Genomic DNA, 17,776 nt, shown 5'->3' with positions numbered 1-17,776 from the left:
AGCTAGCCACAAAAAATTCTACTATGTAAGACTCAAGTGTTATTTTGTTGTGAGTATCTGGGATCAATGTGTGTTTAGTAGGGATCTTATTCTACTGTCTATATTTTGGAATTTCTCAGTCGAGGAGAAAAGTGTTTGTTTATACAGAAGTGTTTGTTTATGTAGGTAACTTCAATAGTTTAATCATCAGTGTGAATTTCCTTTTTGGTGAAACGGCGTGAATATCTTTTCTTTTTTTTTTTTTTTTTCATTTCTCTATCGAATAGAACAACTCAGATGATGAAACCAGCAGCTGTACAAGAAAGCTACTTGCTTGGAATTGTTTTCATGTATCTATCAAATGCTTATTGGATGATTGGGGGCCTACTCTTTAATTCCCAACAAATATCTTCAAATTTGATGTCAATGGAAAATTATACTGAAAAAGCTAGAAAGTTTGTTGGCTTCACTCTTTAAAAAAAAAAAAAAAATCTTGCGGAATTCTCCTGGGAATTGTGCAGACAACTAGGTTGTCGCTGAACTTTCATCATGTGAATTATGGACCCACCATTAATGTTGCATGTTTATTGACCAGCATTTGATTCTTAAAGCTGAAAAAAATTTAAAACGTAAAAACTTTTTTTTTTCAGAAATTTAATATGGTGAAAAGAAACGCACATCAATAGAAAACAAGGAACATAATCTCACCTCAAACTTTACAGATCCAAGATCAAGCTTCTGTTTCACTTCTTTATAAACATTAGGCTCGGCAATTTAGACAATGCCCAAATAAACAAAAGCATAGACAATTAGAAGCATAAAATACATTAAATTTGAAGAACAATATGTACAACGGTTCAAAGCACCTTCACCATGTTCAAGTTGGCCTTCTGATGTTATTTAATATAGACATCTAATTACTAAGAATGGAAGTATGAAAAATTATCTGTGCTTTTAAAAATTTCATTTGCCACGAAGCAAGCCAATCAATTGTCTATTAAGTCATATAGCAGGATGCATATTGTTCACAATCTAACATAAATTTTCCACGATCCCACAGCTCTAATGTCACTGAACCCATTTAATTCAGAAAAAAAAAAAATAGAGGCTCAAGAATGCAACCCCAAAACAGTTGGTATTATGCTTCATAAACTAACATCAAATTTAAAAACTAACGTAGGGTTGATTTGATTATGTTTCCCCGTATTGCTGATATTGACACTAATTTAGGAGGTTATCATAACTCTCTCCATCAAAACTAAAAAGTTTCCTACTAAGATTTTTTTTTCAACTCTAGAAACGAGTAAAAATAGACTCATTCTGGCATTCAATGATTGGAAATTTCAACCACCCAAGCATGTCAATATCTAAAATCTTTAGCAGACCCTAGGATTTGGCATACCTGGTATGGAGATAAGATTAGGACTGGACTGCCCACCATTGACCTACGCCACAGAATTTTTAATTTTTCCTTCTTCTCCTCCAGTATAAGAGCCACATACAGCATATAAATTGGTGAGACAGCCCCACCCGCCCATCTCTAGCTTATCAATTCGAGGAATCCCTGAAGGTAGAAAGACCTTCGGTATCAAATGAAAGAAGAGATGAAAAGAAAAAAATCAATAAATGATTCTTAATATGTAAAACAACACACTAATAATTCTTAGAAACTATGTCATTTGATATCTTCAATCTTTAATAATGCATTTAAAAAACAAAATTAAATTAAATCAAGCTGAAGAACAATATATACACGGATTTTTCCCAGATACCTGCTTTAACAAAATCTGTAAACTTGTACTGAGGCTCACCTTTGGCACCTTCTTCTGTTACTGACGTATACATAAAGACTAAACTGCTGTCAACGTCATCTATGGTCAATTGATATTGTTCATCCTCCGCTCCAGCAATTACCGATGAGCTGCTGTTACATCTTCTCCTTAACCAGCTGAAAAATGCATACGTATTTGCTGAATCTGAGGGGGAGAAAGAGTTAGAAAGAGAGAAAAGTCGAAAGAAAAACGAAAAAGCAAAAGGGGAAAGAAAGAGAATGAGTAGGGTCTTACCTGAACGCAGAGCAATGTAGATCTGATGAAGAGAATTCCAAATTACCGTTACTTCTAGGGTTCTTAGATTTTTCCAAATTACCATTACTTCTGGAGTTCTTAGATTTTAGCAGAAATAATAACAGATTAGTCGAAGGATGCAATTCAGTCTCTAACACTAACCAATGACAGATATAGTGCTGGATCGGATCAAAATAGAGGTCAAGAAATGGTTGGTCCAGGGGCGGGTTGGATGATGAGACACACAGTATCAGCAAGAAGGACAAAAGGCTCACCATCAGTTAGCTGCTGGAAACAGTATCAGGAAATATGAGAGTGAAAGTAAGGATGAAGCACCCCAGAGGTCAAGGCATGGGAAAGGGAAGAAGAAATGAAGAAGCTTAGGAGGAGATGTTGCCTCTGGTTCTGACCACTAGATGCGGATGGCTCTGACGTTGTTAGTGATGCTGCCATCAGTTGAAACCTACTCACTGTTGATAGTTTAAAATGTAGTGCACTATATTCTATATTAGTGAATAAAATTAATTATATTTTAAATAATTATATTTAAATAAAAATAATTGTTATATGGTAAATTGTCATAACTATTTAAAAATAAATATATTTATTATTCATAAATGTTATGATTATATAAAAAATCATAACTATCTAAATAAAAGTTTATATCTATTCATTCATCATAAATAAATTTTTTAGTATAATCATTTTCATTGCTTTTAATTAAAGAGTTTAAAGTTTTGTGGTATTTCAAAGACATAATTGCCTTAAAAAAAGTGTTCTTTATGCCTCAAAGCCAAAATTCTTTTTTATTATTTTTCTTTTCTTATTTATTTTTTTCTAACAATTTAAAGGTAATTATGAAAAATTTATATTTTGTAGGAGGAAGATATAAAGAAAAGAAATTGGCATGATTTTGAGATCAATATTAGAGGAGGCTCAAGTGTCAAAAGATTAATGTTTCTATGGATCAAAATGTTAATTTTTATAAAAATCTTTATTAGAGGTATGTATTTTATTTTTTGCATAATTGTTGATAAAAAGATTGACCGAATGAAATAAACACATTAACAATTTATTTCATTAGCATGTAAAATCAAAACACAATATGCAAAATATTGATTACATATTGCGTAAGTTTATTCATATGCTGAAATTGACTCCATAATTGAGTTTAATAAATTGTATTGTATTTATTTGACAAATCAATGCTTATAAAGACTATGATGGGAAATAGCCTAAAAACATAAAAGAGAAAGACATGAATTGATTTATAACCAAAATAATTATCACTTGTTATCAAGTAACAAATTAAATTAGATTATAATAGAATGGTTGATTTTTTAATTGTCACGTCTTGATTATATATAAAACATGTAAATTGTCTCATAGTTTCTATGAAAACAAATAGAAATGGGTAAAAGAATTTACCATGAGAAATTAGATGCAAGTAAAGAATATATACAAAAAATAAAATTTTGCTAAAAGATTAGTTTTATTATTAAATCATGACACCAAAATTAAGATAATAAGTTGAGTCAAGCTATTTGTATAATTCTATATTCGATAATCATTTATAAATCAAATGTTGATATATACTAGAATTTATTACTGGTTCAAATTTTTTACTAGTGTTTAATTTTCAGAAACCTAATTAAAGTTAAATTGATATACGTGAATAATTATTATTAATATATGATTATTAATTGGTGAATAATAAACTAAATAATGATTATTATCAGAAATATAGGTAGTGTGACATGTATTTTACTTACTAGGTGTATTACATTAGAAGTGATTTTACAAAATAAAATTTTATTATGAAATATCACAAAGTAAAAATCATAAAAAGCCGTTAAAGAGTGAATCAATGGTTACCCAAAAAAAAAAAAAAGCATTGTTGCTTTTTGCATATGGGATATTGATTAAACAAAAAGGCATACCATTAAAAAATATTGAAACATTTGTCAATTACTAGCATTTTGAAAGATGTACACCAATGTCTAATTAGGCATGTTTATAAATTAGAAAAGAACATACAAATTCAATGTTCTAAAGACACCAATACATGCATGTGTTTAATTCTATTTTTTGTTGGCATGGTAAACATTAGTATAGTTTGTCATATATTATTAAAATAAACTGAATCAGATGAAATTTTCTTTCTTATAGATATAAAAAATATATGGACTATAAAGATAAAATACCATCATCCAATCAATACATTATTTATTAAATACAATAAAGGTATTTTTGCTTCTTGTACAAAAAAAAAGGCCTTTTGCAAGCTATTAAAATAAAATGTGAATAAGTTTTTGAGGTTTTTAATAGTTTCATGACAATGACAAAGATGTTACTGATTATATACCATATTAACATATAGGCTTAGATAATAATATTGGTTTGTAAAAGCTGTAAGCCATAGAGTTAGCCAATCAATGATTTAAACAATGTAAATTCATCGTGGATTTTTGCATGAAATATGAGTAGAACTTATATTATAATTATTGTTTATACTATTTTATGAAAATGATTTTTTGGATTCATATTTCATGACTTGCATTGATATGGTGATCTGGATATGAAGATATTGGTCAAAAAATGATTGTGAAAGTATTTAAAATTGAAGTTAAATATACTATAAACTCTTATTGTATGTAGGCATATTGATCCCATGAGTAAAGTTTGAATTTATTATATATCTGAAAATAATTTGGCCAATTAAAAGTGATAAATAACAGAGATATATGGCTTACACAATGGTGGAGAAATAAAGTTTTTAAAAAATTTTAAAATCAAGTTTAGATGTTTCAATAATCATGAATTGGGAATTGGCCATTGGGCAAATACTATATGTATTGAAAACTCATGATAACATTTGAAATTGTTGATTTTCACTAAAAGCCATCATTATAAATGAAATAATTTTAATAGTCAAATCTACATGATTTGTAGATATGAGGTAGATTATTATGGTTAGCTTAGAATAGCCATAAGCCAAAATTGATGCCACAATCTTAATCACATCGTGGTAATTTTTTGTTATGTATATAGTCTAATTCATGAATTGTACAAATGATTTATCATTTATGATTTTATATAGTGAAAATTTCAAAATATATTTACTTTGGAAGCCATAATTGATTCAAAGATCTTACGAATTTGAAAACTTTTATAATAGTAAAAGGAATGTTATTTGATCCATTTGGGTGATGAAAATGGTTTTGTTCATGGTAATAAAAATTATTAATTGTCTATAATGAAATATATTCGTATAAATATTTGTGAATTGACATAAAAATTTTAAAAGGAGACTATAAAAGCATGATTATATTTGAAATCTATTTATTGATATAAACTCTTATATTGAGTTAACATATAAAAGTTTTAGAACTTTTATTGAAATATTAAGATATTAGCTAATTATCTTTTACTAAAGATGGATTTGGAAGCCTCATACTTAAAAAGAAAAATACCAAATAGTGAAAAGATAAATAAAATGGTAACTTGATTAAGTATATATGATATATTGATAGTTGGATGAGCTATTCTTTAATAAAAGAATGTATACTTGCACATGGTGGGGATGATAAGAATAAAAAAAATAAAAATTACCACCATATTGTTATAAGATTTTAGTATAATTTTATGAGAAAATTATCTAAGCTAATAAGTTTAAACACTTATTAAAGTAAAGTCATAAAAAGATCTTTAACAGTCTTAAAATGACTAAAATTATTTGATTTATTCATTAAATTTATCCAGTTATACTAGAAATATAATTATATTAAAAATGTATAAAATTATGCAAATAGAATGATTAAAATTAATAAATATAGAGTTGTGACCATAACCAAAACCAATTAACTGATAAGAATGAGGCAACAATGTTTAGAGCATACAAATGATATGCAAAATGAAAAGTTTGGATATATTAGCATAAAGTGATTATATTAGAAATTCAATCTCAAGTGAGGGTAATTACCATAAAAAAATTGAATTTCAAAATATTTTGTTAGTAGTACTACAAGTATAGTGGATTTAAACCCTTACTAGTAGGCATCAATAATGATAACCCACCTTTAAATTAGTAACTTCTAATAACAAAGTTTGAGTAAAAATAAATTATTGTTATGTGTCTGTTAAACACCAGTAAAATCTATTCAAATTTTAAAAACTAGTTTGATCTATTGCGTGAGGAGGATGGGTTTTTATACTCTTAATGGAGTTTTAAATGTCTAAAGCAATTGAGACATAATAGAAACTCTACTTATATAAATATAAAAGCGGTGCCGCTTTAACAAGAAGAATTGTGGTCTCTTTTATAAATATTTATGAATAGGATAAGAACATGACTATAATAGTGCTAAAAACAGTTATAAATATTTGACAAAAGAATAAATAAGTATTATGTGTGTTATATCTTCAATTCTAACATTAAGAGTTGAGGTTTAATCTATGGACACCATCAACTTTATCATAATTCTAAGATATATACACAAATTAAAAGTTCAAATTGAAAAATACCTTTTTGTATTCATAATATTTATTTGTATGAAAAGTAAAAATTAAGTACTAACATTCCAAGCTAGTGAAAAATTGTTATTAGTTTAAAATATGGTGCACCCACATTGGATAAAAAAATTTAATTATTAATGAGTAAAATTAATTTTTATATTCATATTTTAAATAATTATATTTGAACAGAAACAATTATTACATGATAAATAGTCATAACTATTTGAAAATAAAAATACTGTTATTCATAAAAGTTATGATTATACGAAAAGTCTTAACTATCTGAATAAAAATTTATGTTTGTTCATTCATTATAAATAAATCTTTTAATATAACTATTTTTATTGTTTTTGATTAGAGGGTTTGATGTTTTGTTGTATCTTAAAGACATAATTATCTTTAAAAAAGTGTTATTCATACTTCAAAGCTAAAATTTTTTTATTATTTCTCTTCTTTTATTTTTTTTTTTTTAATATTCGCAATCAAATTCTCTTAACCATGTTACCTGCCTTACCTGCCATTGTAGAACATTTTTAACTGAATTTGCATGTCTGTATATCTTTTCAACTTTCAATTAGCAATTGGCTGTTTGGAGAGATGGAGAAAGGCTTAACTTTAGGGTTTTTTTCTTTTTTTTTTTTTACTTTTGCTACAAGACGTCGAATTAGTCAGAAAATTTTTTTACAAAAAAAGGGAGCCATGCACACAGTACCCTCAGATTTCATCAACTTTCAAATGGATATCTAATTGAAAAGTTTAAAGTGACAACAGCCCTTAAGCCCAATGATTAATAGCCCTGTTGATGAGTTTTAGGCTCTGATCGTAACACATTAAGAACCCAATAGAGGGACATCAAAGGAAAAAAAGGGAAAAGAGAAAATCCACTAAAAAAACACAACCTTTTTAGCTAGAGAAGACGTGTAAAATTCTACAAAGATACCATACTAATCAAGAAAAATTCTACGAAGAAGCAGCGATTATGTAAAATACTTTTTAAGGAGTGAGGTTGGTTGGACGAAGGTTAAGGTCTCAAATCACACTATCCTTCATTCAGTAGGACTAATAAAAAGGAGAGAAACCCTAACCCTGCCAAAATAAAAGACTACTTATAAAAACAACCTACCTCTAAGACCACCGTCATTGAATTATTAAATCCAAGGAAACATAGAAGAAATAGAGGAAAGGGTGGTTGCTGAAAGACAAAAAGGAGAGGCAAGTATGTTTATGAAAAAAAAACACAGAAGAGATTGGTCCAATCTTCCCAGCGATATTGTTGGGCACATAATCGGGAAACTTTATTGGTCAGACAGAATCCGGGTACGTTCAGTTTGCAAGAGTTGGCTGCAGGTATCCCAACATGGAATTCCTCCCATCGATCAAGTTCCATGGATAGTGGGTTTCGCATGGAGCCGAAATCGGGATGGCCGCATCTATAGTCGTTGTAAGTTACTCGACACCGCTCTCAATAAACCTTATACGGTGGAGGATGCCTATAAGGGGGAAGATAGAGCTATTTTTGACGAAGCTATTTTTCAAACTTGTAGGTATGGTTGGATGCTTTTTCTTAAAAACCCCGAGCGTGTTTTTTCTCGTTGCTTCTGCTTTTTCTTGTATTCCCCTTTCACTAACGAGGTTATTGAACTGCCCACGTTGGAAATAGATTATCCTATCTCGAAATTATTCATTGTCACCGCATTGTTTTTGACTTCAACGTCTTCAGATTGTCTTGTTTTTTATTTGCATAGACATCATAAGGATCGAAGTATGCAGATCAGCATATGTCGCCCTGGTGATCAGACTTGGAAGACTCTGAAGTTTGCGGCAGCTGATTTAGATGAATCTTTTTCTAGACCAATTAATGCCACATATTTAGCTGGATCCTTTTATTGCATTTTCCATAAAGGAGAACTGGGTGCCTTCAATGTTGCTAGTCAGAAATGGACAATACTCGCAAAATCCTGGCCACAGATCAATTCTGATTTAGATTTCATGCTTCGGATAGAATTAATTGCTCTTCCTGATTTTCCATGTCGGATGCCTACGGGTGAAAAACTGTTAAAGTTCGATTTCTCGGAAAAGCAATGGGTTGAGCAACCGAGTACGCAGATTGTAGATCCTAATCTTAGATGCTTATTAAGTACAGCTCCAGCAATGGGGGAAACGAGTGAGAAACTTGATCTTTACGCATATTTTTCTACTTCTCCTCTCAAACTCCAGCAAATTTACAAGATCCAGCGAATTTACAAGTTGCAATTTATATGGATTGAGACTCCTACAAGGGGTGTTTGGAGAAAAGCTGACTTAATTCAGCATAGCTAGTTAAATGTAACATGTCTATTTACATGTATAGGATATACATATTTACATATGTCTACAAGAATCAAATTCAAAAATTAAAATTAGTCATGGTTGGAAATAAACAATATTCATTTAAAATTCATGCATAACTCTTTTTGAATATGAAATTCGCTCGAAGTTAATATCATCAGAATAAGTTTTATTGCATATATTTTGAAAAAAAAAAAGCAAAGAACTTAGATTCTATATAACGGTCCCTTCAAGTTTCAAGTATCTAGGTAGTATCATACTTAATAAAAAACTTGAATCAGCTTTTAATGATCAAACAAAAAAAAATCATAAACTTGAACCAGCTTTTAATGATCTAACAAAAAAAAAGCTCCTTTAATTGCTATGGCTCCAAAGTCAGTGATATTTCACATATGAAGCTTTAGTTTACTGACCGCAGATGTCTTCGTCTCTCACAAATTCACAATCTTTCACCTTGGAGAAAAAAATGACATGGATGTTTCAAGTTACTTCGATGTGTATGAAAGGGGCGCCCCCAATAAATAAATTAGTGAGTGCTTTTGTTAACTGATTGTTGGCAAGGATCAACCCAACGTTTGTCTTCCTTGACAGCATTTTCCCATCTTTTAAGGAACATTTGCATTTCCATGAAGGACTGTCTTCCCACCTGCTAGCATGTAATAATTTATACCTAAAGAATGGTTGCATATATATATGCACTGAACTATAAGAGAAAGCAATTTATGTCTAAGTGGCCTTACTTCGGGTTTGTTGTAAACTTTCTGCGATTCAGATGGTGCCTGCAATTTCAAAGAAGATGAACAGCTTTGTAAATTATTAAAAGGATATTGTGTTAGGCAAATTCAGGTTCAGAAAGCATACCAATGCTTCCGGTTTAGATAAGTACTCTCTCTGAGTAAGATTAACTTGCGTAGAATTTAACTGCATCACCTAGAAGACGATAGATGGTCAGAGATTAGCAGTGAATTTGACATGCTTGATTAAAATTGAAACGACTTTGTATACCCGGATTACAAATTTCATATTGTAGTCATTTTCATAATATAATGTCTCTTTAATAAGTAAAATTCTAACACAAGATAATGTGGTGCAAAATGATACCAAAAAAAGCAGGAACAACCAAAAGAACCCTGTAGAGTTTCTGCCTAGACCTAAGACCCTTCCATTTACATGGGTTTGATGAATACTTGCCTCGTTTTCAGCCATAGGGCCAAGTGTAGGAAGACCCAAATGAACTACGTACTGAGCATCAACCACACCAACATTTTTCATACGATCGCCCTGAATGAGAGTCATGTGTCACTGGAATGCCCATGAGAATCAGAAAAGGATGAAAGTTACTTGCGGACAATAACCAAGCTGCATATCGAGGCCCCAAGCATGGATCAAATCATTCTGTAGGGCAAAGGAATACTATGGAACAGTTACTATAAAGATAGATGCAATGCAGACAAGAAAAAGCCAAATTGAGATCATATAAGATAGCCAAAGCTACAAGCAGTTCAATAAAGATGGCCAAAACAAACGTGCATTATGTTGTCAAATGCTCAGTCATTGAGAAACCAATATGGCTGGGTACTTACAAAAATACTTCGTATCTGGATCATATACCATGCGCAGCGCCAGACAGCTCTTGAGAACACTGGGGCCATCATTTCCACCCAACTGCAAAACATATTTTGTTAACCGCCTAAGAATAACAACAAATCTTCTGCCTGCTCATAGCTTATTTCTCCTTTTTCAAATAATTGAAGCATTTATTCAAAAATAAAATCGGTTATCGCAGTAAGAAGGGTATTGAATTTTAAAGATAGCATACAAGAGATGTGAAGTTAGAAATATTTTACCCTATACATGGAGAAGCAGTGCTGCAAGCATCACACCTTCCACTGCCTTTAAACTTGCATATCCTCCTGTTCAAACAAGATGGATTGAAAGTGTCATAACTAGCAAGATTAAAAGAAATATGACATAACTAGCAAGAATAAAAGAACATCATTAAGAAATACACGAATATACAACCTTGACCTTCATTTATGATGAAATCACAGGACAGTTTTGTCAGTTAAAAGGAACGGTTTAGCTCTTGATTCTGACTGCTTGCCTACAAAAAAGCGTAATCTACTTTGCAACTACTGAGACGTGTCCATCTAATTACCATCTATTGAAGCACCAATACCTCTTATTTTCAAAATGGCATGTTCTAATCAGTGGGAATTTCAGTTTACAAGGAAAATGTTTTGAACTCTCACTAACGAATTAAAGTTATTCACTGGTTGACGAAGTCCTGGTCAGTACAATTTCCCCGCTAAGTTTGCCTTTTTAATGAAACAGGAGACTTGTTCCTGAAAGGATTTTCCACCGGCTTACACAACTAACCTGTGCTATCTTGAATTCCTTGGTGTGCCATGATTTGATGATGCACCTCTGACTTAAGAGGGTCAAGTGCTGGTTGTGATATCTCCAGTCCCTCATCTTCAATAATAGACAAATATCTACAAAAGTTTTTTATATGATTTAAGCTCCAAATCAAAATTTCAGTTGTATCAACTGTGTGAAAAAATGAGAGTAAAAATGAAGAGGGATGTATAGTTTCTCAAATTTTATGTTTGAAACTAATCATTAGAAATAAAGGCATAAATAAGATCATAAAATATTTATTAAGCTTAAATATAATAAGATAACTGTGAGATAAAAAAAGGCAATTGTGGCATTGAGGTAACTTTTTAACAATTCGATCCACAATTTCTTTTGCTTAATTCCAACAGCAATGGCTAACAAGTTTGAAGATGGCTCTGGATTGCCCTGAAATTGCAATATAAGCATTAAAGACAATCAAATAAGATCAACAAGTAGCACAAGAAAGCGTTTGTGCGTGTCTTAGTCCATTAAATTTTCAAAGCAAAGTATTTTAACGGTACATTTTTCACACTGTCACTCCATAAAGGTCGCATTTCATATCGAAATAAATATTAGAATTTGGAATAGAACAACAAAGAATAATAAAAAAATAACAGAGGAGAATCAGAAAGAAGGCCCTAATAAGAGTTGCTTCCAAATTTTATGATACATTTTCAAAATGTCTGACATTTAAATTTGTCTAACTAAGAAATTACTCATCAATCACCATGGATCAAAAAAACATAAAAGAAAGGGCAGAGGAGACCAATTGAAATTCAGGCAAGTCAAAAGCTCAAGGTCAAATCATTCAAACATCTTTGTCAAAAACAATTCAACCCAAATAAAAACTGACAAACTAAAGCAAATATCTTCATTCAAATTAGAATTACAATCAGTTTTAGTTATTATAACAGTAAAAAAAAAATTAGAATATTCAAAATTCAATATCCTTTTTTTCCCTCAATGTTCCCTCCAATCAAATCGCTGATTATAAAAGTTCACTGAAGATTCCATATCAGGCTTAATAAAACTCAATCAAGCAGAAGATTCACCACTTACTTTTGTCATAGCTAAAGCACCGGGAAGGAAAATCAACCAAGAAATTAGAGCTTAAACTTTTTTAATTATGAAACAAACCGAATAGGCTTCTCTCACTTACAAAACAGAAGTTCCAGTAACACTCAACATGCTGTGAATTCTACTACAGCTCTTTCTATTCTTAGCAACCAAACAAGAGCTAAAGAAAGTAATCAAGATGGATACTGTTACTTAAGACCAATAAACTAATACTTCCCACTTTTTAAAGCTCTAATCTCTCAAATTATAATCACGAGTGAAGCAAAACCAATCATCATTCCACATTCTCCACCATCAATTACATTATTTTCTGCCATTTTTCAAAAACCAAAAGGCCTGAAAACGCAAAAACCAAAAAAAAAAAAAGCAGAATTGAAGCAGACAATCACAAAAAAGAAACTTCCAAACTCATAAATTATTGAAACAGAGAGTTTTGAAGAAACTCACACAAATAAAAGACTTCATCTTTGCATGAAAAATCCAAAAACCAGATAGAGATAGAGATAGAGAGATACCCAAACCAAAAAAGTTACCTTTTTGCGATAATTTACAGCAAGGAAACGATGTGGTAATGAAAAAGCCAAAACTCAAATTTCTGAGAAAATATTGAGAGAGAGACATGCGGAAGCTTTGACACTTTGGATTTAAGTCAATTAATTTGAGAGAGGGAGTATAAAAATCGAATCTCCCCAATAACAAGACATGCGGAAGGATACTTTGAATTTAAGTAAATTATTTTTGCTATCAAATGTGAAATTTTTAGATTTAAAAACAGAAATCTTTTCTACTAGCATCATCCCATCTGGGATTCTAGGTGTCATCGATGGCACCGAACCTTATTTTGAAGTAATAGAAGGCATGAAAGAAAGCTTCCTTTTCACGTGTTTTTCACTTATTATTATTTTCCCAAGTTCCAAATCATTCAAAAGAAATTTCATCTTTTTGTGTAAAGTTTTGATTTGCTCATCATTTTTATGTGCTTTGACTAATTTAAGAGAAGTTTCTTTGATTCCCCGCTCTCCAATTTCCATGATCTTCATTACACCAAAAACAAGAAAGAGAGAAAAAAAAGACTTCAACCCTTTAGGAGAAAAGCAGCTCAATGGCACGATGTAGATAAGGATGCCAAGTAGGCCCGCAAAGGCAGGAACTCATTACTTGTTATTTTGATTAAGATTTTGAGTTTTCCATAATTATTTCATGTAATTTATACATTTTTATTAACATATAATAATGTTATGTGTGACTTATAATGCATATTTTATTATCATCATCATAAAAATAAAAAGTATAAAAGTATGATATATATATATATATATATATACATCATAAGTATTCGTAAATTTTTTTTTTCTCTTTCTAATCATATTATACATTATATTATACGAAAACATTTTCTATTAGATGTCAAAATCTAGCAATTAAGACCAAACCAGAACATAAAGCTACAAAACATGATTAATTTCCTATATACGCACATATATAATATTGCAATAAATAGCAAATCGTTTTATGCATACAAGTATATGCAATAAGAAAAGCACAAATAGATAGTGACCTCACCTTGTTATCAAAATCAAATTGTGCTTATACAACATACCGTGCCAAGGCTTGAAGCGTAACGTTGACAACATCTTCAAACCCATGCAATATCGCTACTACTCGCATTTGGGTGTGTGTAAGTGAGCCTTGGAATCATATGAAATCACCGTAGCTCGCATCCTCTCCACCTTTTTCCTTCGATATATGTCTTCAACAGCTCCTATATATTATATTCTTTTGCTTTCATCCCCTTGTTCATCCATGTAAACCGAATATTTGGGTCAGGTAAAAACCAAGCATAGTGCTTGTACATCGTGTGCCGCAAGACAGAAGCTTTGAATTAATCTAGCCTCACCATCGCTTCTAAACCTGATAGATCATGTTTATTGACAGAAGCTAGAGACTTGGCTCTGATATGAGAATACTGGAGAAGAGATGGTCAGAAACTGAGAAAAAGAAAATCCAAGACTTGTAGCTTAGGAAAATACCGATTGGTATTACACGGATAGGAAATGCAGCTATATATAGACTCTTCTTCAGACGAAATGACATCAGTTCGTCAAAGTTTCTTTACACACTAGCCAAAAGATGTACTTAAGCAACCGAGTTTATTGGCCAAAATAAGATCCGCAGCTGCAGTATGGAGGTGATATAGAAGGGACAAATAAGAAACTCAATCCTGTTACTATTGGTTTTCCTTCACATCCCGGTGACAATATTTTGCATGTAATAACCTAAAAGAATCATCATTGCTCTCATGTACGGTGCTTTATTCACTTGCTTGTTCTGATTTTGTTACATTGTGCATCAATTTTCACTAGTTCATGGCCTGAAACTGGACAAAGCGTGCAGTTGGAAATTGAATAGCTTTTGTGAGTATTAGGATTTTGTTTTTCCCTTGCAATCTGTGCAATATGTGAAAGAAATGAAAATCTGTACAATATTATTAAAATTCTGGCTTATTTTGAAGTATCCTGGTAATACCTAGGTTTGGTATTGAAGTTTTTTCAAAGCATGTGATGATGAACTGACCAAAGGGCCGGGGAACACTACCAATTTATTCGCTTAAAATTTCAATCCATCTAATATATTATCAAAATATGTCACAATCTGATAAAAATTAAAGTTGCCCACCAGATCTAACGGTAATCTAATGATCATCTAATGGCTCCAAGCCAATTTCTGCATGTAGTCTGCTGCACATTCCCTTTCTCTGAATACAATGCCTTGTGGAAAATGGGTTTATGTAAAGGGACTCCCCCTTGTTTGAACTCCCTGGTTCATCTGAATCATAATCACAATCGTACGTACCAATATCTAAAATGCTTGCAGGCGAGCATGATCCATCTATTTTGGAATTCCTGACTGATGTTCCCAAAATAAGTGGATGTTGAAGCAATTCTTCTGCTGTCCGCTTCCATTTTGGATGTCTTTCCAAGCATTTACTCAAGAAATCCAACCCTTTCCTTGAAAAATGTGATGGAAAACGAGGCATATGGTTGCTACATGCAATCTTCAAAATCGCTGCTACGGGATTTGAAACATCATCACTCCAAGGCGGCCTGCCGGTCGCCATTTCAATCACTGTGCATCCTAGGGACCAAATATCTGAAGCATAAGCCAACCTTCGTTTCTCAATATTTCAGGAGCCACTCCAACAGATTGCCAAGAGCGCCCCAACTCCCCTTTACTTCTCATGTCTTTAGGCCTCTTTGCACATCCAAAATCTGTCAGTTTTACATTCCCTTAGGAGCCTAAGAGCAAATTCTTGCACTTGAGATCACAGTGCACGATCCCATTCTCGTGGAGGTACTTCAAACCGCATAGAATCTCACGGGTGTATAGCCGGATCACTTCCTCATGCAATGCTCCACCAAATTTCTCTGCCACTTCAGACAAACTACCGCCATCCATCCATATACTCCATGAATAAGCTGATTTTACCTTCACCATTTGGCTCCTTAGATAACTCCCTTCCCATGCATCGAACAATGAAAGGGGAATTCAGGCCTTGAAGAATGGTAGCCTCATTCTCTAGAGAATCAAGTCCAGCACAAGACACTGCTGATTTCGCAACAAAAAGTGCACCAGTGGCCTTGTTCATGGCTAAATGGACAGTTCCAAATGCTCCTGATCCATGATTTTTACCGTCACCCATTCGCCAGGTAGAGGAAATAAGCAATGGCGATTCCCCGCCACTTCTCTGAATTCTTTATCAAACATGAACCAGAATCTGTGTAGGTAGCCCTGGATTGGGTACAGAGACCCAATTCGAATGAAGCTTTTAATCCTCTGCTAAGCATACAGTTTGCAGAATCACAACAAAAAATACAAAAACAATCACAAGAAAAGTCGGGACAAACTTCTTTTTAGAGACCCAAAAATTGCATTTTTATGCAGGAAGAATGATGAAACTAGGGGATTCAGAAAACTTAAAATTTCATGAAAGGGCAACACGAGAAAAGATTTCAACAATTGGCAAAGGTCTCACACTCTCACTTGATGAAATCTGGAGAGCGGTTTCTCATCAATTGGAAAGAATTGCAATTCAATTTTATTTTTTTTAACCTGTTTCTAGAAAGAAATGCAAAAACAATAACCATCACGTTTATATCCTTCCTATGCTCACAGAATCCTCGTTCTTCTAGATCATCTGTTCAATCGCTTCCAATGCCTCCATGGTAGCTTGAAACGCACTCGTACAGCAAGATACCACTTTTTCCTTGGGCAGGCTTGAAGCATTCATGATATTGCTCAATTGTGAAATTATCTCATAGAGATGATCAATTACCGCTTCAAAATCAATTTCTTTATACAAGCTCCAGCGTTTCTCCACCGTCCCCGAGCTGTCCACTGTCACCTCCTGTTCTTCAACTTCTTTGATGGTTTCAAATGGGTCTTTCACTTCCGAGATTATCTCCTGAACGACGTTTGGCACCTTTCCATTTCTGCTGTCATTTAGTTCATTTAGTTTAGATTTAAAGACTTGAAATTTATGAGATTGAATGCCTGATAATTCCATCAAATCACGGAGAATGAAGATGAGATGGGACAAATAATGATCAATATGATTCATCCTTTCACCCATTTCCATCAAAATCGCAACATCCTGAGAAACATCAAACTGAAACCCCCCTTTAATGCATTGGATAAGTTTCTGAGTAAAATTCTTTGGATCTTCTAATTCAAGTTCATCAAACCATCTTTTACGATCATCATGTTGCCCATCATCCTCCAACTTCACACCAGTTTCTTTCTTGAAGCTTTCAGACACATCAGTTTCTTTGTTGAAGCTTTGACGACTAATCTGAAGATCGTCAAAATAATAAGCAGTTCTTCTCTTTTCCTTGTACGAGTCCTTTGCTTCAACTTGTTTTCTCTTACCAATTGCTTTTGCTTCTGCGTCAGCAAGGTCTGCCCCTTCAAGTTCAACAGATTTATCAAATTCAAGAACATCATGTGTTTCTTGCGTGTTTGACCCAACCGAAGATTCCACTTTCTCTGTTTTATTTGCCATTTCTACAATCACTTCACAGAAACCCATTCTCAACTTGGAGAACAACTCATCAAAGTCCATTAAGCAGTTCTCACAAATTTCAACTCGTTTAATCATCTCTTCAAATTCCTTTTCATCTTGGCCTTTTGAAGAAAGAATTCTTTGCTTTAAAGCTTGAAGAGTTTCATCAATTTTCGTGCTGTAGCGTACCACTTTCTTTATATTTACTACAACATCATTTCTTTCATCTTTATTGGGCGTCATTGATATCTAATCAAAACTTTGAGATCTGAAAAGAAAAACAATCCAAGAAACAAGACAGAAGGGTGGAGGAGATATGAAGATTACAGATAGCATAAAGAAAGTAAACAGA

General features: G+C 32.4%; 3 protein-coding genes and 1 pseudogene across 5 annotated transcripts; 1 reads left to right on the top strand and 3 right to left on the bottom strand.

Annotated features, from left to right (window-relative positions):
* Positions 1-459: 459 nt before the first annotated feature.
* LOC111282871 (187-kDa microtubule-associated protein AIR9-like) lies at positions 460-2,491 on the bottom strand. Of its 3 annotated transcripts, XM_089761391.1 has the most exons (5): positions 2,046-2,491; positions 1,791-1,955; positions 1,382-1,543; positions 688-728; positions 460-590 (listed from the first exon to the last, which is right to left on the bottom strand). In XM_089761391.1, exons 1-3 carry the CDS (start codon positions 2,128-2,130, stop codon positions 1,425-1,427), a joined length of 369 nt encoding a protein of 122 aa, XP_089617517.1. In that variant the 5' UTR covers positions 2,131-2,491; the 3' UTR covers positions 460-590; positions 688-728; positions 1,382-1,424. The 3 variants fall into 3 exon arrangements, with proteins under 3 accessions (XP_089617517.1, XP_022726891.1, XP_022726890.2); XM_022871156.2 differs by having other exon boundaries at positions 688-1,559; XM_022871155.2 differs by having other exon boundaries at positions 688-1,543.
* A 5,293-nt stretch (positions 2,492-7,784) lies between these two features.
* Positions 7,785-8,879, top strand: LOC149518989 (F-box/kelch-repeat protein At1g57790-like). The gene has a single exon (XM_089760441.1). It carries the CDS (start codon positions 7,785-7,787, stop codon positions 8,877-8,879), a length of 1,095 nt encoding a protein of 364 aa, XP_089616567.1.
* Positions 8,880-9,306: 427 nt separating this feature from the next.
* On the bottom strand, positions 9,307-11,842 carry LOC149518988 (uncharacterized). The gene is given in 11 exon segments (XM_089760440.1): positions 9,307-9,534; positions 9,629-9,667; positions 9,750-9,809; positions 10,080-10,169; positions 10,230-10,283; positions 10,472-10,553; positions 10,736-10,801; positions 11,268-11,289; positions 11,292-11,438; positions 11,612-11,693; positions 11,810-11,842. Coding segments are annotated over 11 exon segments (795 nt in total). The 3' UTR covers positions 9,307-9,414.
* Positions 11,843-15,057: 3,215 nt separating this feature from the next.
* On the bottom strand, positions 15,058-16,130 carry LOC111282776 (mitogen-activated protein kinase kinase kinase 17-like; annotated as a pseudogene).
* Between the last annotated feature and the right edge of the window lie 1,646 nt (positions 16,131-17,776).

This window comes from Durio zibethinus, chromosome 5 (genome assembly GCF_047325235.1).
Source record: "Durio zibethinus cultivar Kanyao isolate XHJ-2024 chromosome 5, ASM4732523v1, whole genome shotgun sequence".
In the NCBI taxonomy this organism is placed as follows: Eukaryota; Viridiplantae; Streptophyta; class Magnoliopsida; order Malvales; family Malvaceae; genus Durio; species Durio zibethinus.
The sequence above is the reverse complement of the archived record's forward strand: the minus strand, read 5'-3'. Positions and strand labels throughout refer to the sequence as shown.

Bases quoted from the DNA above. Each gene is read 5' to 3' on its own strand.
- LOC111282871 (XM_022871155.2), bottom strand. From the start codon at position 2,130: ATGGTAATTTGGAAAAATCTAAGAACCCTAGAAGTAACGGTAATTTGG. The intron at 1,956-2,045 runs GTAAGACCCTAC...TCTCCCCCTCAG, and splicing joins CTACATTGCTCTGCGTTCAG to ATTCAGCAAATACGTATGCA. The intron at 1,544-1,790 runs GTGAGCCTCAGT...TTCTACCTTCAG, and splicing joins AACAGAAGAAGGTGCCAAAG to GGATTCCTCGAATTGATAAG.
- LOC149518989 (XM_089760441.1), top strand. From the start codon at position 7,785: ATGAAAAAAAAACACAGAAGAGATTGGTCCAATCTTCCCAGCGATATT.